Here is a 23,639-nt window from a genome sequence, read left to right as displayed (position 1 = left end):
GTTCCCCAAATGTCCTTTCCTGGGCTGCTCTGTTCCCAAATTGGTATCCTTCTCTTCTCCCACCCCCACCGTGTGTCATATGAGGCAAGCCCAGCGTTTCACTGCCTGCACAGTCTCTGGCGTTGTTGGCATTCTGTTGCTGATGCTTCCTCCTGAGAGCAGTTGGGATGCTGATGAACACCCCGTGCTGTCACAGCAGATCAGCCAATAGCCACACAGGACAATTTGCCCTGATAGAGGTAGCCCTCTTTCAAAAGCTTGGCACATTCCATCAGCTGGTATGGCATTGCGCTGTGAAACAGGCATGGGAACAACTCCCGTACCTGCTTCGTACACTTTTGAAACCAAAAATATTTCGACCTGCCATTTCTTGATCTGACCCATTTTTAACCAAGGTGGGACCCGAGGCGGGGTGTGCGTGTGAGGTATCGAGCATTGGGGAGTGACTCCTCAACTGAGAATTGCACTGGGACCATTTAGCTTAGAAAAAAGGCAACTGAGGGGAGACATGGTAGAGGTGGATAAAATCATGCCTGATGTGGAGAACGTGGAAAGGGAGATGCTTTTCTCCCTCTCTCACAATACTAGAACCCAGAGGGGCTGTCCCATGAAGCTGGCGGGTGGGAGATTCAGGGCAGATCAAAGGAAGGACTTCACCACACAGCACATGGTTAAAATATGGAATTCACTGCCACTGGATTTAGTGATGGCCACCAATTTGGATGGCTTTAAAAGGGGGTTAGACAAATTCCTGGAGGAGAAGGCTATCAATGGCCACTAGTCCTGATGGCTGTGTGCTACCAGTACCAGAAGCGGTGAGCCTATGCACGCCAGTTGCTGGGGAACATGGGTGGGAAGGTGCTGTTGCACTCATGCCTTGCTTGTGGGTTCCTGTTTAACAGCTGATTGGCCACTGTGTGAACAGAATGCTGGACTAGATGGACCAATCGAGCAGGGCCCTTCAGATGTTCTGATGAGTTAGATCCAAAATGAGACCAATAAATCAATCCACAGTCAAGAACAGAATACACTTTCCATTTCTATGGTATGAAGACATACTGAAAAGGATTTTAAATTCCATGCGCTTTGTGAAACTCACTCTCTTTTTTTAACAAAGCAAAACCAATGGGGACATCCCCAGATGTACAGAAACCCTAGATGTACAGAAACGAGAGAGAGAGAGAATGAAAAGGCTTCAAATAGCAGTAACTTACATCCAAAACTCTGTAGCTGTCATCCAATTTACAGCCAAGATTTACAGATCAAAATACAGCCAAGAAAGGTTCATGCTCCTCAAAAGAAATGAAATACTTTCTCATTTTTTGAAAGGATCAAAGAATAAATTAGGGTGGTGAGTTTGCTCATAACACCTCCAGCAAAAAAACATGCAAAAATTAGACAGATAGATAGATGATGATAGATGATGATAGATGATGATAGATAGATAGATGATGGATGGATGGATAGATAGATAGATAGATATTCCAGTGCAATATAAATAAAGCAAACAAATACAAAACAATATTGTTTCTTCCCCATCTTCCCCACCCACAAAGGTTTTCTGTTTGTATGGCAGGCACACAAATTTATAACCGTAGGGCTTTTCAGAGGTGCAGCTAGGGTCAGACTTCAGGGCTGGCAGACGCTTGTGTTATCATCTTAACTTTAAAAATAGATGATCCTTTTTTTACCAGAAAAAGAAAAGGAGAAAGGATCTTCTTCCAAGACAGTATGTTGACCATCATGGCAGAAGCAAGCTCCATTTCATTCCTGCGGTCATGACAGCGCTACGATTTACGCGAGTTTAAAAGGCAAAACAGCATGTGCTCGGGTTTGTTTGTTTTTAATTGCTTGGTGTGTGTGTTTGCTCTAACACAGCCTTCTCCAAGCTGGTGAGCCCAAATGTGTTGGACTACAACTCCCAGCATGCTGCTCTAATGCAACGCAGAAGCTGTTGTCAAACATGGAACAGTGGTGGAGAGAAAAGTTAATTGTGTGTTTCACAACCTGGGCATCTAAAGGAAAGCCCCTGTAAAACCAATAAAGTCCAGGGTCTAAAATTACTCCAACTGTACCACAGGGTTTCTTCAAACATTCGAAACCTGGCTGTAAAAATAAAATCGAGACAGTTAGCTTCCCTGTTAACAAGATATTTTTTTTAAAAGAGAGCATATGAAGAGAGGATTAACCCCACATTTGGCCTCCCTTGAAGGTCCAGCATTTTGAGTCTGCTGCACATCAGCCCAAGAGAGGAGAAAAGATGCAGGATTAAAGTCCCCAAATGGAGAGCAGAGACGGGCATTCAATTTTGCCTGTGTGCGCGCAGCGTTTTTCTTTCTGCAGTGGATTCAACCTGCAGGCTCATCTGCTTATTCTAATTGGCGGCTGCCGGAGACACAGAGGCCTGTGTGGAATTGAGGTGGAAAGAAAAAGTGGGTGGAAAGAAAGGAGTTTGTGGTTGCTTTTAAAACACATACAGGTGTCTCATTGGCAATTGTCAAAGCCACAGGGATCAAAACGGTTTCAGCGAGAGTAGAAAAATCTGCCGTTTTACAGGATATCCCTGGAGGGCGTAATCATGCGCTTTTTTGGTTCCAGGACTCTGGTTTGCAAGCTTGCCAGTAAAGCAGCGGGCACAAATGAACCTCATCCTATGTGGCGTAACCACTGCGTTCTTCCCTTCCCAAGGACTCTGGATGTGCTTGGCCAAAAAATTTCCCCAAACAAAGCAGAGGCAGGGTGGGATTTGTTGAGCTTGTCACAGTTTTAAGCCAGGAGAAAGCTGTGATGTTTCACTCGCACTTGTTCGGTTTGGATTCCCAACTGTTTTGGACACTGGGGAGGAAATCCAAGGCCCCCACATCTGAGCACACACCCATCTCCCAGAGAGTGGTGAAGGGAGCAGAACCAAAACCTTCATTTTATCCCTGGAGCCATCACGGTGTGATGATTGAAATGAGCTTAAAATGCAAAACTCCACATGCTCAGAGTATTTTTGTTTTTATAATTCAGGGTTGGCAAAGATTCTAACATATAAGGAATGCAGAAGCAGTTGTAAAGCATGGGATGGTGGTTGGAGGGGGAAAGAGAATGGCTACTTGTTTGCTTCACAACTGGAGTAATACATGTGGCCCTCTCCTTCCATAAGGCCAGTAATTCCCAGGTCTAAAATGACCCAGCTGCACCACTCTGCATTGAGGCCACATGGCTGCGCATGAGACCATCGTGAAAAGCCTGCTAGGACTTTCACCCCAAAGGCCATTTGGCAGCACAGAGGCAGAGCACAATCAAAACTGTAAGGGGGAAAAGAGGGAGCGTTTGTGCATCTACAGAGTAAATCTGCCACCACCACTCGGCTATGCAATCACACATAGCTTCTGCGCATGGGTATTTAAGAGCTGGACTTCTTGGGTCAGAGGTGAACTCCCTCAAACATTTCGCACATTGAAAGCTCCCACCCAGAATCGGCCGATTTTGCTCGCCAAGCCACATCTGGGGAAGTCTCTAAGGGTGTTTCTTCTGTACAAAGCAGGATCACAACATTTTGGCCGAAGGGAGAAATGGGAGGGGGGACTCACTCACCTCAAAGCTGACCCAAGGATCAGCAGCAGAAGTAAGTAAGCCAAAAAGGACAATGTTGAACATGGAGCTGGGGAGGGGACATGGCACTCCGTGATGCAAGAGTCCTTCTCTAGCATCGGCCAAAAAAAAAGCCAGAGAGGGGAGGGCCTACCAGATAGATCCCTTTGCAGAAAAGAGTGCAAAGAGACCATAGCTCAGTGACAGAGCCCCTGCTTTCTAGGCAGAAGGTCCCAGGTTCGATCCCCTCCAGGGTAGGCCAGAAAAGACGCTCTCTGAAATCCTGGACTTCCAAACTGAGTAGATGGACCCAGGGTCTGACTCACTATAAGGCAGCTTCCTAAAGTTTAAATTAGCATTTGCTGCATTTGTCACCCACTTTTCATCCAGAACCATGAGGACCAGAATCTTACTATATTTTGAAGACAAGGGTCACCCCTACTTGGAGGCGGATGCTCCCAGGTTCAAACCAATTAAAGGGATCTCCGACAAGACCTTTACTTGAGACCCTGAAGAGTAAGCAACACTGGAGCTAAATGGAGCGATGCAATTTAAAACAGGTTTGCGAGGGCTCCGCTGTTTTGGGGGTGCTGCGGGGGAAAGGACGGCTCATGAGGCCAGCACATTGGAACCATTATGGGCCCTCTTCATTGCTAGCCCTGAAGAGAAGATTCCCTGTTGGCGTCTTTCCCTTCACCTCTCCGCAAGCTTTCCGTGACCCGACGGTATGCCCGGCTGGCACAAATCCTGCACGTCCATCTTTCCCTGTTGCTGGGTCTTCCTGCTGGGAGTGGCTGGAATGGTTGGATTTCTGCCTGTCTCAAAGCTGCTAAAAGTGAGGGCAAAGGGAGGTGGGAACAAGCACGAGCCCCAAACACTGTAAAACATCTCATTTGGGCCTCTGCAACAGCTGCTTTTTAGGGCGGCATTCTGAATTACTCCTCTGAGCCTGCTCCATCCCCATGCCCAAATGCAAATTGGATCTGCACAAGGTTGTCATGGAAGGATGTTCATGTGTGTGCGGGGGTGGGCATTCCCCTCATCCCTTATCCCAGAAGACAATTGGGCCTTTTTCACCATCTTCTGTTGCATTGTCTGTTACCTAGGCATGGACGCATCTGTCCATTTAGGTTTTTCTCATTTGCTCCTCTTCCTCAACTGAAGTTTGTTTCGTTCCATTTCTGCATCGATTTGCACATTTTTGATTCAATCCCACTTGAAATGTCTCCTGGCCTGTGCACTTTCATATGTGACGTTGCTGAATCGTGGCCCGTTTTTCTAGCCATTTCCCCTAACACAGTGCGATTCAGCACATCCTGTTCATAAACGTCTGCATCTCTGCAAGCGCCTTCCACTGACATGAGCATTTTTTAAAAACAACAACAACGGAGAACTATTATCACAAAAATCAGAGAAATGGGAATACCAAAGGAGAACTACGTTTCCATTCACGGATTGGATCGGACAGTGCGAAGGAGGTCAGTCTTATCCAAATGCGAACCAGTCAAATGTCTCCCCCGTCCCTCCTGCAAATACCTTGCTGGGTGTCATCAAACATGGCATTTTAATGGAGAAAACCGATTTGCCTCCTGCTCCTAGGAAAATCCAGTTGAAGGAATGCTTCCCAGTCATACTCTCCCCACCCCCAGTTTGACAAGGCCCTAACCTGAATCAGTGCTGCTGCCTCTATCTTGGCCTGCAATGTGCTCACCTCTTAGTTAAGGCCTCGGGATCCAATGGGGACATGGGGTACCAGCCACGACCTCGATGGGCAAGCATTGCCTCGCACCCCCAAGAAAAGGGGCTCGCACCACGAGCCCCTGGGATTTCATGCTAGGGTTCTGGGATGCCTCCCCCTTCCCACCCCATGCATGCCACAGCCATTTTGGGGCAGGGGGGACTGATCAGCCCCCTCCGATCCCTTCCTATTTACAGGGCAGGGAAAGGAACGATCCGGGGCACAGGGGGTGCATGCGAGAGGCGTGCATGGACAGCATTCAAGAGCAGCTTATAAAAAGGGGAGCAAAGATGACAGGGGGAGCTCCTTCTCACCCATCAGGGTGTCCCGTTTGAGGCTGCTGCCTTTGTTCACCACTTTGACCTTGAGGGACATCTTCTTCACATTGCCAGCGCCCAAGCCGTCGAAGAAGAAGTCCTCGTTGAAGACGGGGTTGCGGCTGTTTTTGATGATGGTGCTGCGCTGCTTTTGCAGCTTGCCCGGGGTCAAGTAGAGGGCCACGCAGCAGTTGATGCTCCGCGCATCACAGTGCTTGTCATACAGGTCCTCGGCGGTGAGGATGCGCACCCGCAGACGGGCATTGGAGGGATTGTATTCGGCAGCCAGGCGCATGCTGCCCCCTTTGCTCAAGCTGACGACGTGTTCCTTGCGGAGATGTTCCAGGGGGTCTGTGGGTGCCAGGGGCTGCTGTTGCACACCCCCGGCCATGCCCCCGGATGCACCCCCAGCTGGAGGGGTGGTGCAGCGCAGTCGCCGCTGTGAGCTGGGGCTGGTGTCGGCCGAGCTATCATCAGTGGAAAGGGAGCTGTTGCGGGCCACTGAGTGTTTCAGCTTGATAACTTTGGACTGGCTCTCCTGGCTGAAGATCTTGAGCAGGGACACTGACCGGGATAGCAGTGGGGACCCAAATGGGGACGACTCGGCTGAGGAACAGGTGTCACTCTCCCCACCACTGAAGTAGCGGTAGGGGTTCATGAGGGACATGCTGATGTCCGAGGGGTTGAGGTGGGCATTCTCCCCGTTGGTCTTGTTCCCTCCTGTGGTGGACTTCCGTGGAGAGCTGGGCGAGGAGGTCTGGGAGTGGCACAGGCTGGTGTGCTCACTGTGGAAAAGGGATTCCTTGCGGCGTGTGTGTGGACTCTCCATGAGGGTGGCGAAGCCATAGGAGGTCTGGGCCTTGGGCACATACGGCAGTGACATGGCCGTCTGCGATTGGGGGTCGGCGTTGGTGCTGACGTCCTCCTCGGACATCCACTCATCGGCACTCTCAATCTGGATGATGTGCCGGCTGGCCGCCTTCAAGAGGTTCTTGCTCTCGGAGATGGCCTTCACTGGCAAACGGGGGCTCCGCTGGGGTTTGCGGGCTGAGAGGTTCTGCTCCGAGGCTGAGGTGCCAAGGTTGGGCTTGGCCTTTGCTTCCGCACCCTCTGCCTCGGGAAGCACCGTCGGAAGCTTGGGCGGGATGAAGAAGTCTGGGATCTTATCCGGGGTCAAGACGTTGCTGTACAATGGGCCCTTGGATTGCTTGTCACCAGAATCATTCCCTCGGGATCCGCCATTCTCCACTGAGCCACGTATTTTCTCCAGCAGCCACATTTTGAGTCCCTGGTTCCTCCTTGGGCCCGGGAGAGGAGTCGGAGAGAGGCCAAGCACCTGGTAGACAAAAAGACCTCCCAAAATGCAAGAGAAATTTATTCAATCCATCAATCAAGCTTTTATTGTTCCAACAATAAAACAAGCATGCAAAAAACATAGATGAGTAAAAATCAGAGAAAACATGTCACACGTTTTTAATCCATTTGCAAAGTCGAAAAATTTACTCTATAGCTTTGGGCTGCATGGGCAAAATTGGGCAGTGCCACAAGAAATGTCTTATTAGGACAAGTAAAGAAAAAAAATTATTCTGTCTGAGTCATACTAGGTGGACTTTTTCTCAAAAAATGTATCTAAATGCTAAAAATGAAATTGGGAAAAGATAGAATAATAGAACAGATAATAAGGCATTTCCTCCAATTTGCCACTATGAGGGGGGAGAAATTTATTCTTTGAGAGCCAGTTAGGGATGTTGGAGAAATCCGTTTGTGGGGTGGGGCTTGGCGAGCTTTCTTAGGCTCGTCCCCACCCCCTCAGACTTTGTTTGGGTTTGTGCTTCAGTGCCTGACCTGAACGACATCAAGCCAGGCCCTTTTGCAGATTTTCTAAGAATTTGGGCCTGGGGGGAAAGTTCTGCACTTTGCACACCTTTCTGAGCAATTTGTGCATGGCATGGCCAAATTTGCACAAATGATGCAAACTGTGGCCAATTTGCATAATTTGCACAAATTCAGCCATAATTTGTGCAAATTGCACAGAAATTTGTGCAACTTGCCAAACCTCCCCCCCCCCCAAATGTGGGAAAATGTTCTTGGAGTTCGGGGAACAGCCTTCACCTCTGCTGGCAGATGCAAAGCAAGTCATACATGCCACAGAACTCTGTCGAGCCCAAGAAGACCCAAATTTCCCAGCAGCAGACATCCTTAGAGACAGTGTGGGTGGAGTGATTCCACTATTGGAATGGGACCTTGGAGACCCAAGTTCTAGTCTCCACTTGGCCATGAAGCTCAGTGGGTGACTTTGGGCCAGTTGCTGGCACTCGGCCCTAACACACCTCACAGGGTTGTTGTGGGGATGAAATGGAGAGAAGGGGATCATGTATGCTGCCATGGGGTCCTTGGAGGAAAACGGGTGGGATATAAATGCCCCAGATAAATACATAAGCCAAGTATTTCCTTATTCCAAATATTTATATGCCACCCTTCATTGAATCATAGGGCAGTGCACAAAATGTATCCAAACAACAATGAAAATAAAACGCAAGGATAAAAAAGCCAACAAAGGACTTCTACCAAGTCATTAGCGAAGGAGGTTGTGATTACTGGGCCTTCCATCGATCGTACAGAGAGTCCTTTTAACTCTCAAATCTACTAGCAATGCAAAGAAACCATATCTTTTTGTCAAACCCAAGCTGGCTTTGAATATTCTGTTTGAGAGCTTGCCGTGGCTTAGAGGCATATAAGAGCATCAAGTCAAATCAGAGAACATGTCACTTTGCAAAATAAGAACAAGAAAAGAAAGAGCAAAAGCTTTGGTTTCTTATTGTTGCTGTTTTTGCCCAATTTTCCTCTGAAATCGCAGAACGACTGATGCAAATACAGGCTACAGACCTTGAAATCTAGATAAGGTTGAGAATAAACCCTTCACCACCTCATCCCATAAACCTGTGGGATGTGTCAGCAGCTAGCTAAGTTCCAATTCGGGACAGACAAATCGGTCCGTTTTGCTTCCTCTCTCATTTGTTTTTGTTTTTTAATCCCAAGTCCTTTCTGTGCCATTTCTGAAGAAACTGGTGCATTTTGCTAATGTCTGATTAAAAAACAAAACAAAAAGAACCCCCAAATTCTCCTCTGTCTGCACCACCCGAATTCAATAGGTACAGTGTGAAGGGCCAGCACGGTGTAGTGGTTAGTGCATTGGACTGGGGCTCAGGAGATCTGGGTTTTAGTCCCCCCTCGGCCATAAAGCTCACTGGGTGAATTTGGGTCAGTCCCTGACACTTAGCCTAAGCTACCTCACAGGGTTGTGAGGATAAAATGGAGAGGAGGGGGACCAGGTAAGCCACCTGGGTTCTTTGCAAGAGGGGAAAAGATGGAATATAAATGTAATAATAAATAGGTACAGGTATTCTCAACTTGGACAAGCTCATAATGTACTTACCTGCCATGTAGCTCTTAAAGAGAAGGAGTGTTTTGGTGGGGAGGAGGAGAGGGCACTTTGTGGACTCAGATGTTTTGGCCTACAACCCCCATGATCCCTCATCATCAGCTGTGGCTGATGGGAGTTGTGGGGCGAAACATCTGGAGGACCACAAATCGTCCACCCCTCTTTTAGGAGCTAAGCACTCAGAATGACCAGCCACGGTTTTTACTGGTATTCTGGTTTTTTTTTAAAAAAACCCACACATTTATTATCATGTTTTATTCTTTTTATCTTTTATGGTTCACCACTCCAGAATCTGTTTAGATGCAAAGCAGTATATGACTGCGATAAATAAATCAGTAAAATAAGTAATTAATAAGCAAATCAGTCTGTTTCACTTCCTCTCACATTATTATTGTTGTTGTTGTTATTATTCTCAAGTTCTTTCTGTTCTGTTGATGAAGAAATTTATGTATTTTAGTCAGCCGTTACAATGTTTTTAAAAAAATGGACAAAATTCTCAACCTTCTCTGCTTCCAATCAGCACGTTCGTTCAAGAGGTACAGATCACAAAATGTCATGTAGGAATTTGGATGGATGGACCAAATTCCCCTAGCAACCCTAAACCAGCCGCTTCGGGTTCAGGTGCGCGGTGGGGAGATCAGTTGTCATTTATTGTTATCCAACCACCTCTGGGCTCCTGAACTCCTGGCTGTATTTGGAAAATTACCCCCATTTGTCTCCTTGTCACTCGGATTCCAGTGTGACCGGAACTTAATTAGGCTGAGGGCTCAGGCCTGGGAACTCCTTTACCATTCCATCAATCTTTCTACCTATCTACCCAAATCTTCCCTGCCCAATTTCAGCCACACATCTTCTTAATTTTAATAGGAGACCTGAGTTCTAGTCCCCCACTCAGCCCTGAAACTCACTGGTTAACCGAGGGCCAGTCCAAGGCTCTTAGCCTAACCTACCTCACAGGGTTGTCATGAAGATAAAAGGGAGTCGAGGAGGGCCATGTGTGCTGCTGTGGGCTCCCTGGAGGAAAGGCAGGATTTTATTTATTTATGTATTTTTTTATTGCATTAATATCCCATATTTTTTCCGCCTGCAAGGAACCCAGGGCAGCTTACATGATCCTCCTCCTCTCCATTTTATCTTCACGACAACAACCCTGTGAGGTAGGCTGGGCTGAGAGCCTGTGACTGGCCCAAAGTCACCAAGTGAGCTTCCATGGCCAAGTGAGGACTCAAACCCAGATCTCCCAGCTCCCAGTCCAGCACTCTAGCCACTACACCACGCTGGTTCCCATCAATGTAACAAAGAAATACATTCAATGACTCCCTCCACTTTAACTGTACAGGAGATCCTAGACCTGTATTGTCTTTACCAGGGCAGGCAAAATGTAAACTGGATTCTACTCAGGGTGATTTGCAGGTGGTCAGAAAGGGCTTCTTTCTGACAGTTTAATAATAGCAGTAGCAGAAGCAGCAACTTTCTACCCTCCTAAGTTATAATCCTTCGATCAAGACAACCTGCAGAGGAGAAACAGGAGTAGATTCATGTGGGGAAAAGTTTTTCCATGCAAGCTCCAAGCTGGTACTGAAAACAAATTCCTGGGCCGAGCATGCCCCCGTTGGACTTCAACTCCCAGCATATCCAATGCTCAGTGTTCCTGGGAGTTGTGGTCCAAAACATCCAGAGGGCGCCAGGTTCAGGGAGGCTGCTGTAATGTAGCCTCTTCTAGGCAAAGACCAAGCAAGGGTTCAGCCAGGAGCTCTGATATGTGCAGGACGTTGGACAGCTCCAAAGAGAGCTCTGGCATCAGGCAGATGTTGTTTCAGTGGTGAGCTGGAATTTGCCAAGGCTTTAAATAGGCTGCAGCTCAATTTAGGTAGGTATAGGGATGTACGAAAATTCCGCCACGGATCTCGGGGAGGCCGAATGCCAGTGCATTTGGCCCCCCGAAATCAGTGGCAGAACGGCCTGCCCCCCCTGCCCCCCCGGGATGAGACTTACCTTGGGCGGATCTTCCTGGTGGCGGCGGCTCTGGTGGTGGCTGCGGCGGCAGCGGCCGGTCTTCCGACCGGCTGCCGCCACTGCCATTTCCAGTTAAATAAAAAAAAAAAACGTGATAGGGGTACATAAAGATTTACATAGCCTATCACGGCTAGGTTTTTTTAAAAAAAACATGATAGGCTACGTAAATGTTTACGTAGCCTATCACGGCTGACTTAAAAAAAAACAACAACGCATGTATGCAAATGGCGGCGGCCACGGCCACCGCCATTTGCGTTCCTTATTTTGGCATGTCTTAGTCTACGTAAACATTTATGTAGACTAAGACGGTGAAAATAAGGGGAACGCAAATAGCGTAGCGTCTACGCTATTTGCGTTCCCCTTATTTTCGCCGTCTTAGTCTATGTAAGAGTTTACGTAGACTAAGACGTGCCAAAATAAGGAACGCAAGTGGCGGTGGCCGTGGCCGCCGCCATTTGTGTATGCGCGTTTTTTTTTTAGTCAGCCATGATAGGCTATGTAAACATTTATGTAGCCTATCATGGCTGACTGCAGGGACGCAAACGGCGGCAGCTACAGCCGCCGCCATTTGCGTCCCTGCTAGCCAGCAGCCGGATGTCTGGCTGCTGGCGGAGCCGGCTGGCGGCTCCGCAGAATCCCTGCGGAGCACAGCCGGCCGGCCAGGATTCCAGGGGGGGGGAGGAACGGAGCACCTCCCCCCCTGGCGAGGATTCCGGGGGGAGGGACGGAACGCCTCCCCCCCAACCATAAACATAATCCATGAAAGGTAAGTACCTTTCGTACATCCCTAGGTAGGTAAGGCTGTTTCCGTTGGGACATCCCGCCTATGTTTAAAGGGGCCTTGCCCAATTTCCAGTGGCACTGGGGGGAATTAGAGCTTGGCTCTGGTTTCTGGGATGAAATCCTCAGAACCAGAGGAGGATGGTAAGCAGAACTAGGGATGTACAAAAGTCACTTACCTTTTTGAAGGGTGACATTCGCGGTGGTGGGGAGGTACTCCGTCCCTCTCCCCGAAATTCTCTCCGGATGGCTCCGCTCCGCAGAGATTCTGCAGAGCCGCTGGCCGGGGCTGCCCACAGCCGAACATCTGGTCGCTGGGCAGCCTGCAGTGACGCAAATGGAGGCTGCTGTAGCCACCACCATTTGTGTCCCTGTATTTTGCCGTGATAGGCTACATAAAAATTTACGTAGCCTATCATGGCAAAAAAACCAACCAAACAAACAGCAAACGCAAATGGCGGTAGCTACGGTGGCCGCCATTTGCGTTCCTTTTTTTTTGCCATGACAGGCTATGTAAATACTTACGCAGCCTATCACAGCTTCCGCAGGGATGCAAATGGCATCCCTGCGTTAGCCATGATAGGCTACGTAAGTATTTATATAGCCTATCATGGCTATAGTGATGAAGCGAATGGTGGCCGCGGATGCGGCCACCATTCACAAGTCAATGTGAACGGCAGCAGGTAGGTGTCCCGTTTCACGTGCCTTTTGCGGGGTGGGGGGGTGGGGGGCTTCATTTCGCCATGGATTTCGGGAGGCTGAATGCACTGGTATTCGGCCTCACCGAGATCCGTGGCGGAATTCTCTGACATCCCTAAGCAGAATGTGCAGTGTGTCGCCATGTGCGGAATGCACATTGAAGCCCAGGGATTTGACCCAGATAAGGGTCTTCCTTTCTACATGTATCCTGCTGGATACTGAAAGTCCCTGTGGTGTGATGTTGGACTAGGGCTGGGGAGACCCAGGTTCAAACCTCTAGCCAGCCATGAAGCTCACTGGGTGAGTCTGGGCCAGTCAGCCTCTCTCAGCCTAACCTACCTTGCAGGGTTGTTGTTAAAATAAAAGCAGGGGAGAAAACCATGTACACCAACTAATAATAAAAATAATAATAGAAAATAATATAAATTATAATAAAACAAAATTATGATGGTAACAATAATAATAGTGCTGTGCTGAAAATTTCAATTCTTCCATTTTGGGCATTTTGTGGGGGGTGAAATGAAAACTCTGATGAAAGAGGCTAGGGGAGATGAGAATTTTGAATAACTCTCTCCTTGTGAGGAGGACAGGATTTCAGCTTACTTTTTAAGTGTGGCAGTTGGCTGAGGGGGTCTTCTTTTTATTTTTTTAGTTTTTTTACTTTGTTCCCCCCCCCCCCGGACTTGCAGGAGCCTAGGACTCTTTTCCAGCCTGGCAGCTCTTTCTGAACTCCCAGGAGACCATGTGACCTCGCCGTCTCCAATAGGCATTCAGGAAGGTCTCTGGGGCTGTAGAAGCTTCCTTGCAAAGCACGAGAAATCAGGGATTTTAGAGCTTTAGAATAATTCTGCTCTTCCTTGCAGCAACAGAGAGCAAGCAAGATCAGCATTTTTCTAAAGCTCCAGAATTGTTCTTTGTTTTTTGCAAAGACGTTTCTGCAACCCAGGCATTCTTCCTGAATGCCCACTGGAGAGGGTGAAGATACATGGTCTCATGGGAGTTCAGGAAGTGCTACTGAGCTGGAGAAACCTCTTGTGCTTTTGAGTGTGGGGGGATGTTCCAAGTAAAACAACAGCAGCAGCAACAACAACAACAGAAAAATCCTTCAGCCACCTACTAAACTTAGAAAGGCATGTGGAAGCCCTGTCCCCCTCCCAAAGGAGAAAATTCTCCAAAATTCTCCCTCTCCCTGTGAAAGAAACTGTAGTGGAGGAGGAGGAGGAGGAGGAGGAGGAAAAAAGAAGAGGAGGAGGAGGAGGAGGAGGAGGAGAGAAGAAGAATGAAAGGAGGAGGAGGAGAGGAGGAGGAGAAGGAGAGGAGGATGAGAGAAGGAGAGGAGGATGAGAGAAGGAGAAAAGAAGGAGAAGAAGAAGAAGAGGAGGAGGAGGAGGAGGAGGGAAGAAGGAGGAGAAGAGGAGGAGGAGGAGAGAAGAAGAAAGAGAAGAGGAGGAGGAGAAGGAGAGGAGGAGAAAAGAAGAGGAGGAGGAGAGGAGAAGAAAAAAGAGAAAATGAGGAGGAGGAGGAGATGAGGAGAGAGGAGGAGACAAGGAGAAGAGAAGGAGGAGGAGGAAAAAAGAGGAGGAGGAGGAGAGAAGAAGAAAGAGAAGAGGAGGAGGAGAGGAGGAGAAAAGAAGAGGAGGAGAGGAGGAGGAGAAGAGAAGAGAAGAAGAATTAGATGAGGAAGAGGAGGAGGAGGAGGAGAGGAGAAGAAAAAAGAGAAAAGGAGGAGGAGATGAGGAGAGAGGAGAAGACAAGGAGTAGAGAAGGAGGAGGAGGAGGAGGAAAAAAGAATAAGAGGAGGAGGAGGAGGAGAGAAGAAGAATGAAAGGAGGAGGAGAGAAGGAGAGGGAGAGAGAGAAGAGAAGGAGAAAAGAAGGAGAAGAAGAAGAAGAGGAGGAGGAGGGAAGAAGGAGGAGAAGAGGAGGAGGAGGAGAGAAGAAGAAAGAGAAGAGGAGGAGGAGAAGGAGAGGAGGAGAAAGAAGAAGAGGAGGAGGAGGTGGAGAGGAGGAGGAGGAGAAGAGAAGAGAAGAGAAGAAGAATTAGAAGAGGAGGAGGAGGAGAGGAGAAGAGAAGAAAGAGAAGAGGAGGAGGAGGAGGAGAAGGAGAAGGAGAGGAGGAGAAAAGAAGAAGAGGAGGAGGAGCAGGAGGAGAGAAGGAGAATTAAAGGAGGAGGAGGAGAAGGGGAGGAGGAGGAGAGAAGGAGAGGGAGAGAGAGAAGAGAAGGAGAAAAGAAGGAGAAGAAGAAGAGGAGGAGGAGGAGGGAAGAAGGAGAGAAGAGGAGGAGGAGAGAAGAAGAAAGAGAAGAGGAGGAGGAGAAGGAGAGGAGGAGAAAAGAAGAAGAGGAGGAGGAGAGGAGGAGGAGGAGGAGGAGGAGAGAAGAGAAGAAGAATTAGAGGAGGAGGAGGAGAGGAGAAGAAAAAAGAGAAAAGGAGGAGGAGGAGGAGGAGATGGGGAGAGAGGAGAAGACAAGGAGAAGAGAAGAAGAAAGAGAAGAGGGAAGGGGAAGGGGAAGGGGAAGGAGAAGGGGAGGGAGAAGAAGAGGAGGAGGAGGAGGAGGAGGAGGAGAGAAGAAGAATGAAAGGAGGAGGAGGAGAGGAGGAGGAGAAGGAGAGGAGGAGGAGAGAAGGAGAGGGAGAGAGAAAAGAGAAGGAGAAAAGAAGGAGAAGAAGAAGAGGAGGAGGAGGAGGAGGAGGAGGAGGGAAGAAGGAGGAGAAGAGGAGGAGGAGAGAAGAAGAAAGAGAAGAGGAAGAGGAGAAGGAGAGGAGGAGAAAAGAAGAAGAGGAGGAGGAGGAGGAGAGGAGGAGGAGGAGGAGAGAAGAGAAGAAGAATTAGAAGAGGAGGAGGAGGAGAGGAGAAGAAAGAGAAGAGGAGGAGGAGAAGGAGAGGAGGAGAAAAGAAGAAGAGGAGGAGGAGGAGAGAAGAAGAATGAAAGGAGGAGGAGGAGAGGAGGAGGAGGAGAGGAGGAGGAGAGAAGGAGAGGGAGAGAGAGAAGAGAAGGAGAAAAGAAGGAGAAGAAGAAGAAGAGGAGGAGGAGGAGGGAAGAAGGAGGAGAAGAGGAGGAGGAGAGAAGAAGAAAGAGAAGAGGAGGAGGAGGAGAAAAGAAGAAGAAGAGGAGGAGAGGAGGAGGAGGAGAGGAGGAGAAAAGAAGAAGAGTAGGAGGAGGAGAGAAGAAGAATGAAAGGAGGAGGAGGAGGAGAGGAGGAGGAGAAGGGGAAGGAGAGGAGGAGGAGAGAAGGAGAGGGAGAGAGAGAAGAGAAGGAGAGAAGAAGGAGAAGAAGAGGAGGAGGAGGAGGAGGGAAGAAGGAGGAGAGGAGGAGGAGGAGGAGGAGAGGAGGAGAAAAGAAGAAGAGGAGGAGAGGAGGAGGAGGAGGAGAAGAGAAGAGAAGAAGAATTAGAAGAGGAGGAGAGGAGAAGAAAAAAGAGAAGAGGAGGAGGAGGAGATGAGGAGAGAGGAGAAGACAAGGAGAAGAGAAGGAGGAGGAGGAGAGAAGAAGAAAGAGAAGAGGGAAGGGGAAGGGGAAGGAGAAGGGGAGGGAGAAGAGGAGGAGGAGGAGGAGAGAAGAAGAATGAAAGGAGGAGGAGGAGAGGAGGAGGAGGAGAGGAGGAGGAGAAGGAGAGGAGGAGGAGAGAAGGAGAGGGAGGGAGAGAAGAGAAGGAGAATAGAAGGAGAAGAAGAAGAAGAGGAGGAGGAGGAGGAGGGAAGAAGGAGGAGAAGAGGAGGAGGAGGAGAGAAGAAGAAAGAGAAGAGGAGGAGGAGGAGAGGAGGAGAAAAGAAGAAGAGGAGGAGGAGAGGAGGAGGAGGAGAAGAGAAAGAAGAAGAATTAGAAGAGGAGGAGGAGGAGAGGAGAAGAAAGAGAAGAGGAGGAGGAGGAGGAGGAGGAGAGGAGGAGGAGAAAAGAAGAAGAGGAGGAGGAGAGGAGGAGGAGGAGAAGAGAAGAGAAAGAAGAAAAATTAGAGGAGGAGGAGGAGAGGAGAAGAAAAAATAGAAAAGGAGGAGGAGGAGATGAGGAGAGAGAAGACAAGGAGAAGAGAAGGAGGAGGAGGAGGAGGAGGAGAGAAGAAGAAAGAGAAGAGGGAGGGGGAAGGAGAAGGGGAGGGAGAAGAAGAGGAGGAGGAGGAGGAGGAGGAGATGAATGCATCCTCCACCACTGATGCTGAATAACTTGTCCTTAAAAGTTTGCAGATTGTGCGCACACATGCGCGCATACACAGACACATTTACTCCATCCCCTAGCATAAAAGCACACACAGCGATACATATTCATTGCTCTCTGTCTTGTAAACCTAGTAACCCATCCTTCCCCAGCCTGGCGCCCTCCAGATGTGCCGGACTACAATTCCCATCATCCCCATGCTGCCCAGGGGTGATGGGAGCTGTAGTCTGACATATCTGGAGGGCGCCAGGTTGGAGAAGGCTGGTCTTGAGCGAGAAGCCAAGAGCCTCTTCCAGCACAGACATGCCGCTCTGCTTTGTATCAGCTAGTGAGCTTCCCTCTGGCCCCCTCCGGCTCTGCAGAAGAAAGAACTTCCAGGGCCAGCAAAAGGGCTAATTTCCCTTTAGATGCAAGCCACTCCACCTCACATTGCAGGCAATGAACCCCAGGCTATGAGCTAAAGTCTCACTACCCAGTGGCTTGTTAGAATCAGGGGAAACCCAACATCGCCTTTACAAAAGCGGTAAACACTCACCTGGCTTAACTTCTTTTTTTTACTGTGACAACTGCGTCCCACAGCGATGCCGTTGGCCCTCTCCGGAAGCCAGTGGCTTCCTTCGAAGCATCGTTTTTCTCCCCGTGTTCCTGATCCCTTGCAGCCTTTGGGTGGGGGCAAAATCAATGCCCCACACTGCAGCTGTTTGTCAAATATGCAGACGCCCCTCCAAACAAGCTGTGCTAAGCCCGCAAAACAAGAGAGTATGAGGGGGAAAGGATGGATATTTCAACTTGTGGTGTGAGTGTGTGTGTGTGGAGGGGGCGGGGTTGGACCCACGAGAGAACAAGCTTGCATTCCAAATGCAGCGATCACTGCAGCAATCTCAGGCTGTGAGCAAGACACCTTGGGGTGCCTCCAAAATTCTGCGCATGTTTCGCCACAGGGGGAACCAGCTCGATTCAGCCCAAATCGCGCTCCTCAAATTTTTGCCCCAGGAAAGAGAGAGAGAGAGAGAGAGAGAAAGCCCAGATAGATTTTGCTGATCCCATCAAAACTCTGGTTCCTCCCTTGAAATTCTGCAGATGTTCCCTCTCAGGGAACATGTCCGTGACATTTTGGTGTAAACACCAGCCACGGCTTCCAGTGTTGTGACCTGCTCTCAAGATCCCTTTTCACCTTTCGATGCTCTGAGCTGGCACTGGAAGTTTGAGGCTAGGGACAATGCAAAATGTGTGGAATGTCCTTTCAGACCCAGGAGGGAAAACACAAGATGAACTCCAGGCATCTGTATCTGATACAAGGGGAAGTTAGGACCACAGGAATGGACCAGTTCTTCTTCCCCTCATTTTCCAATGGCTTGGCCAGACTTAGATGAGGAATGCTTCCAAAAGTCTCCACGGAGTTCGGATTTCCAACAGGAATTGACTCTTCAAGGCAGATTCCACCTAACCCAGCATGCTCCAAATGTCTTGGACTACAACTCACATCATCCCCGGCCAGCACAGGTCAACTTACAAATGCTGCCAAAATGAATGCTGCACACACACACACACACACACACACACACCTTGATGTGATCGTTACCTAGTATTGCATCAAGCTTCTTTTTGTGCACTGTTTTATAGGTGTGCAGGGGGAGAACAGCAGTAAAATGCTGCACCAAGAGACTATTACTGAAATCACACATCGAGATTGGTGTGGTGTTTTACCAGCCTGCAGCAGCAGTAAAACAACACACCAAAAGAATAGTGCCGCAATGACACATGCCATCCCATTGAGATTGTCTTTTTGCAGTGTTTTCTCAATGTGCACTTGAGCATTGATAATGGGGGGGGGGAGCAATGTGAAGGGACCAAACGCTGTGGCAAAATAAGGGGGGCATGCTCAAATTCGAGTAAATATTCTCCAAATTAAACTGGAAACCCCGGAGCAGTGGAGGAGAAAGAACATTGCTCAGTGCTTGAGCACCTGCTTTATACAGAAGATCTACAAATCAAGCCCTGGCATCACCAGGTATGGCCAGGAGACTGTGAAGAGCTGTTGCCAGTCAGTGCAGGTAATACTGATCTAGATGGCCAAATAGTCTGACTCACTATAAGGCAGCTTCCTTTGTCATTATTTAAATCAGCCCTTTATTCAGAACCATGAGGACTAGAGTCTTGCTTTAGCTTTAGGGGATGGACTGCAGCTAAGTGAAAGAGCCCCTGCTCGGCATGTAGAAGGTCCCTGGCAGCATCTCCAGATAGGGCTGGGAAATAGACCCCTGACTGAAATGTTGCTAGTCAGTGTAGACAATACTGAACTCGATGGCCTGAGCTAAAAGGCAGCTTCCTATGTTCCTGAGCAAACGAGGGAAAGCAGCAGAACAGGAGATGTTCTCTCATCCCCGGCTGAAGGTGAGGTTTGCAACAAGCGTAGCTGTGCTTTTAGTTCAGCCTCAAGACAGACATGGTCCTGCCTGTGGGCCACAGGTAAGGGGAAGCCAGCAGCGAGAGAAACAATGAGGGACCCAGGAAAAGCCCCGCAAAGCAGGCCTGACGGTCTGTCTCGTCAGAACAGCCAGGAACAAAGAACAGTTTAATCATGAACTGAAAGAGAAGTCTGACCGCAGAATATGACTCAGGGATTTGGCTGAGGCAAAGGCTTAACAAGGGCAACAGAAAAGAAAAAGAAAGTGGTGTCGGCCTTCCCCAAGCCCCGTGCCGTCCAGATGGGTTGGACTGCAGCTCCCATCAGCCACAGCCAGCATGGCCAATAGTCAGGGATGCTGGGAATTATGGTCTGAAAGATCTGGAAGGCACCAGGTTGGGGTGTTATTTTGATATAACATATGGGCTCAGACATATTCAGTGCATAAGTTACTTTTTACAGAAGATAAGGGGGAATTAGAAATATAAGAACAGCACTAATAGACAGGTGCCCGCTTTTAGGAGATTGCAATCTACCTCGATGAAGTGCACACGCTCTCTATTACGGATCTCTGTACTGTGTTATGGAGATTTATGGTTCGATCCCCAGGATCTCCAGCTAAATGTCTGGGAGCAAGTCTGGGAATGGCTTCTGGTCCTGCAGACCTCAGAGAGCAGTCAATGGGTCAGCATAAAGCAGCATCCATATGAGCTGGACTACAGCATGCCTTATCCCTGACCATTGGCCAGGCTGGTGGGGTCTGATGGGAGTTGTAATCCAAAACCTCTGGAAGGCACCAGGTTGCCTTGCCATGGTACAGACAATACGGAGCTTAGCAGGGCAGTGAGCCACCAATGTATGGGGCAGAATATATTCATGTGGGGAGGGAGCGTAGCATTGCAGCTGTGCAACTCTTTGGTATGTGGAAGGTCCCACGTCCAATCTTTGATTCAAACAGATGTTGTCAGACTCCAACTCCCACCGGCCCTCATGGGCAATAGTCAGACATGATGGGAATTGTAGTCCAACACATCTGTAGAGTGCCAGCTTGAAGAAGGCTCCATTGAAATGGATATCATTGGGCTATGTTTCTTCCAAGCTCCAGCCAATATGGCCAGTTGGGGTCAAGGTTGATAAGCATTGTAGTACAACATCTGGAGCTTGGAGAAGGGTTGAGAGAGGTTTCTTTGAAAATAATCTCAGGATAGCAAGCCTGGAAAAGACCCCTCTCTGCCCGCAAGAACTTGGACAGTCACTGCCCACTAGACTATATGTCTGATCCAGTGTAAGGGAGCTGGCATAGCTTTGAAACTTTACCCCCTGCCCAAATCACCAAGGATACACCTCTGATTCCTACAGAAGCTCAGCTGGTGTATCACTGACTTCATCTCAGGTGCGGGAGCATTTCAGATGATGTGGGAGGCATGAATGTCAAGACCCAATCCACTCCTAAGGCTCGCTCTTGGGTATATCAATGAGTGGATCGAGGACACCATGCCATGCATTCGTTTTAAGCAAGAGTTTGTTTCTGTCATAGACACAGCGACCCCCTGGGGAGTAGACATATGGGATTTGAAATAGGGAAGAAGGGAAGAAAACCCCAAAGGTCAGAAGGGAAAGACCCTTCCATCCAGGTGGAACTCACCTATCTCGCTGTCAAAAGGCAGACCTCGAAAGATGATCCCTGCATCCTGGGTGGGACAGACAGACCCCATAAAGGTCAGCCCCATAGGACAGCCAGAAAAAAGGTGGTCCAACAGTGGCGAGTTTCCCAGGTCCCCAAATTGAACATCGCACAGCTGTACCACCTGTTTATCTTGGGGTTTTTAAAACAAACAATCCGACATTTCATCAGCAAACGTTTTAGGTGCATTACGTTTCCTTTCTGCAATCGCCCAAATGCTTTCCAACACTGTACGGCGGATATATGCACCAGGGGGTTCAACCCAGTGGTTAATTTAGCAACAGCAACAACAGCACAAAGTGCGAGGGGGCTCAGTTGAGCCTACAAGACAGACCCCCTCCTGCCCCCTAATCTCAGTGGGCTTTTTTCCCCTCTGTCTATGCATGGCAAAACTCTGAACAGACTCGCTAGAAAGTCCAGAGGGTAACCCCTAGCTTCGTCAACAGCTTCTTGGGTTGTGTCTGGCTCAGATTTTCCCCGTTGTCAAATATTTGGACAGGTTTTCTCTCAAACACACACACATACCTCGTGACTCCCAATTCTCATGTGGATGCAGCTTCTCTTTTTTGGGAATTGGCACAAAAGTTTGCAGTGTTTGTTCATTCGCTTTCCTCCCGACCCACTTTCCTCTGGGGGGGGGCACTTTTCCTCTTGGATACAAGTTGCTGGAGCAACCCACCCCCCATACAGAATCCAAGCTCTGCATTGGAGGGGTAACTGAAATTGCTCACTACACTCTTGACATGCTTCAGGGTACTCTCCTCTCCCTTGGGACTTGGTATATTCTAAGTTTCAAAACTGTGCCCCTACCCCATCCCCAGCTCAAAATGAAGCCTCAGTTAACTTTGCCAGCTACCTCTTCTTACCATCTGGCATGCCTAAATGGGTCAGCCTTTCCAACGGGTTTCTTGACATCCAATTTCCCAATGCTATTTTTCCAAGCCTGTATTGCAAAGATTCCTAACCCTGGGAAACATTTTGGGGAAGGGCCAAAAAGAGGGGAGTTATATCCTGTTCCCCCTCCTTTTCCAGGTACGGGTGGGAGGAGGGGGGGATAAAGTAAAGAAAAAATAACACTCTACCCACCTGTAAGCTCAAAACTCTGCCCAGGAGAATGTCTTGGACCAGGGTGGGATCCTGCCAAGCTTCTCTTTGGCTGGAAATGCGGTGCCCAAGAAACCTGCGTTCGCTTTTTATACCAGTTCAGTTAGCACTATTCATTCATCGCAAGCACCAGGAGAAACCTTCCCATTACAAGCCCTCTGCAATGATGCCGTATTTCTCCTAAGAGAGGACCCAGCCACCTTTTGTCATCAATTCACCCCCACACACACACACACACATGCACAGCTCCACACACATATGTGCCACCATTCAGCTCTGTTGTGCCACAATGAGAAGAGAAAAGCCGTTGATGTGTAACAGACCCTACTTAATCTGGATGAACTCTTTTGTTTTATTTCCACCTTTCTCTCATTCTCCCCACCAGCAGCAGCAGCAGTTAATTCTTCTGTTGCTCTTTTTTCCCCTCATTCACCCTCCACACAATAAACCTAGCAATTGACAGAAGACAGAACTGCTTAACTCCCTCTGCTTCTGTTGGGTCCTTGTCCACCCCCCCCCACCCCCCGGATGTCTCTTTAAAAAAAAAATCTTTCCAGAGAGACCCTCAAATTAAAAGAGAGAGAGAGAGAGAGAGAGAGAAGAATGTGTCGGATGTCCTGGATATTCTTGCACTGTTTCTTTTAACTTTGGTTTTATCCTCCGTCTGTTTTAATTCTTTTGAGGGTTTTACATGACGTTTGATCTGTCTCATATTTGGGAGGGTTGGCTGCAATTTTTGTGAACCACCCAGAGAGCTCTGGCAATTGGAAATATAGAAATGTAGTAAATATATATATATATATATATATATATATATATATATATATAGGACCAGCCTTTGTCTCTTGTTCCCATAATGAAATGTTCCCCCAGGTAACAGGTGCATGGTAGCGATGCTGCCAGATTTTGTAATTTTGGCCGAAACTCGTGCATTCGTGGTGCTCACCTTTGGAGCCATCTTGGATCTTATGAATTTGTTGCTGATTTCTGAATGGAGCATGAGCTTTGGCACATGTGCAGTCCAAACTGTGGCATTTCTGTGCATGCGCCGAGTTGGTTGATTATAGAATCCTAGAATACTAGAATAGCAGGGTTGGAAGGGGCCTACAAGACCATCGAGTCCAACCCCCTGTTCAGTGCAGGAATCCAAGTCAGAGTATCCCTGACAGATGGAAGCCTTTTCTTTCTGGAGGAAATATTATGATGTCATTTTAGCTCTTTAGCATTTGAACTCTTTCCACAAACCAATTGTGTTCAAAGAAACAGCCACGTAGGTTGTATACACAGCTCCATATACTGATCTGTATCTCTCTCCTTCATATAGCAAATGCTATATGAAGTGAGTAAGGATGCTATATGAAGTGATGGTGAGTAAGGATTACATAGAAAGGCCACATGGAAATGACCAATCAGGAAGGGGTACATGGCGTGGAGGCGCATGATGTCATGCCGCATGATGTGATTCTAAACTGCAGCTCCGAAGATGCAATTGGATAATGTGCAGGTGTAAAAATGCACTTACACAGAATGAGATCTCAAATGAAAGGAGAACCTTCATCCAAGATTAGATGGATGAACTGGTTCCTTTCTGAGGAAATAACAATTTCACTTGGGGTAAATTTGCCCATCGCTAGTGCATCCACACACATACACTTGGCACTCATCCAGCCAAGCCTTGTGGCATTTGGAACAGAGTCTCATGTGGGGTACTCAGCCCCA

General features: G+C 48.5%; 1 protein-coding gene across 2 annotated transcripts; it reads right to left on the bottom strand.

Annotated features, from left to right (window-relative positions):
• Positions 1-1,025: 1,025 nt before the first annotated feature.
• On the bottom strand, positions 1,026-22,031 carry C2CD4C (C2 calcium dependent domain containing 4C). Of its 2 annotated transcripts, none has more exons than XM_084826243.1 (2): positions 21,903-22,031; positions 1,026-6,987 (listed from the first exon to the last, which is right to left on the bottom strand). In XM_084826243.1, exon 2 carries the CDS (start codon positions 6,911-6,913, stop codon positions 5,588-5,590), a length of 1,326 nt encoding a protein of 441 aa, XP_084682369.1. In that variant the 5' UTR covers positions 6,914-6,987; positions 21,903-22,031; the 3' UTR covers positions 1,026-5,587. The 2 variants fall into 2 exon arrangements, with proteins under 2 accessions (XP_084682369.1, XP_084682370.1); XM_084826244.1 differs by lacking the exon at positions 21,903-22,031 and adding an exon at positions 20,778-20,817.
• Between the last annotated feature and the right edge of the window lie 1,608 nt (positions 22,032-23,639).

This window comes from Heloderma suspectum, chromosome Z (genome assembly GCF_057233095.1).
Source record: "Heloderma suspectum isolate Gila_16-S chromosome Z, 16-S_ref, whole genome shotgun sequence".
NCBI lineage: Eukaryota > Metazoa > Chordata > Lepidosauria > Squamata > Helodermatidae > Heloderma > Heloderma suspectum.
This window is presented reverse-complemented; position numbering and strand designations above follow the sequence as displayed.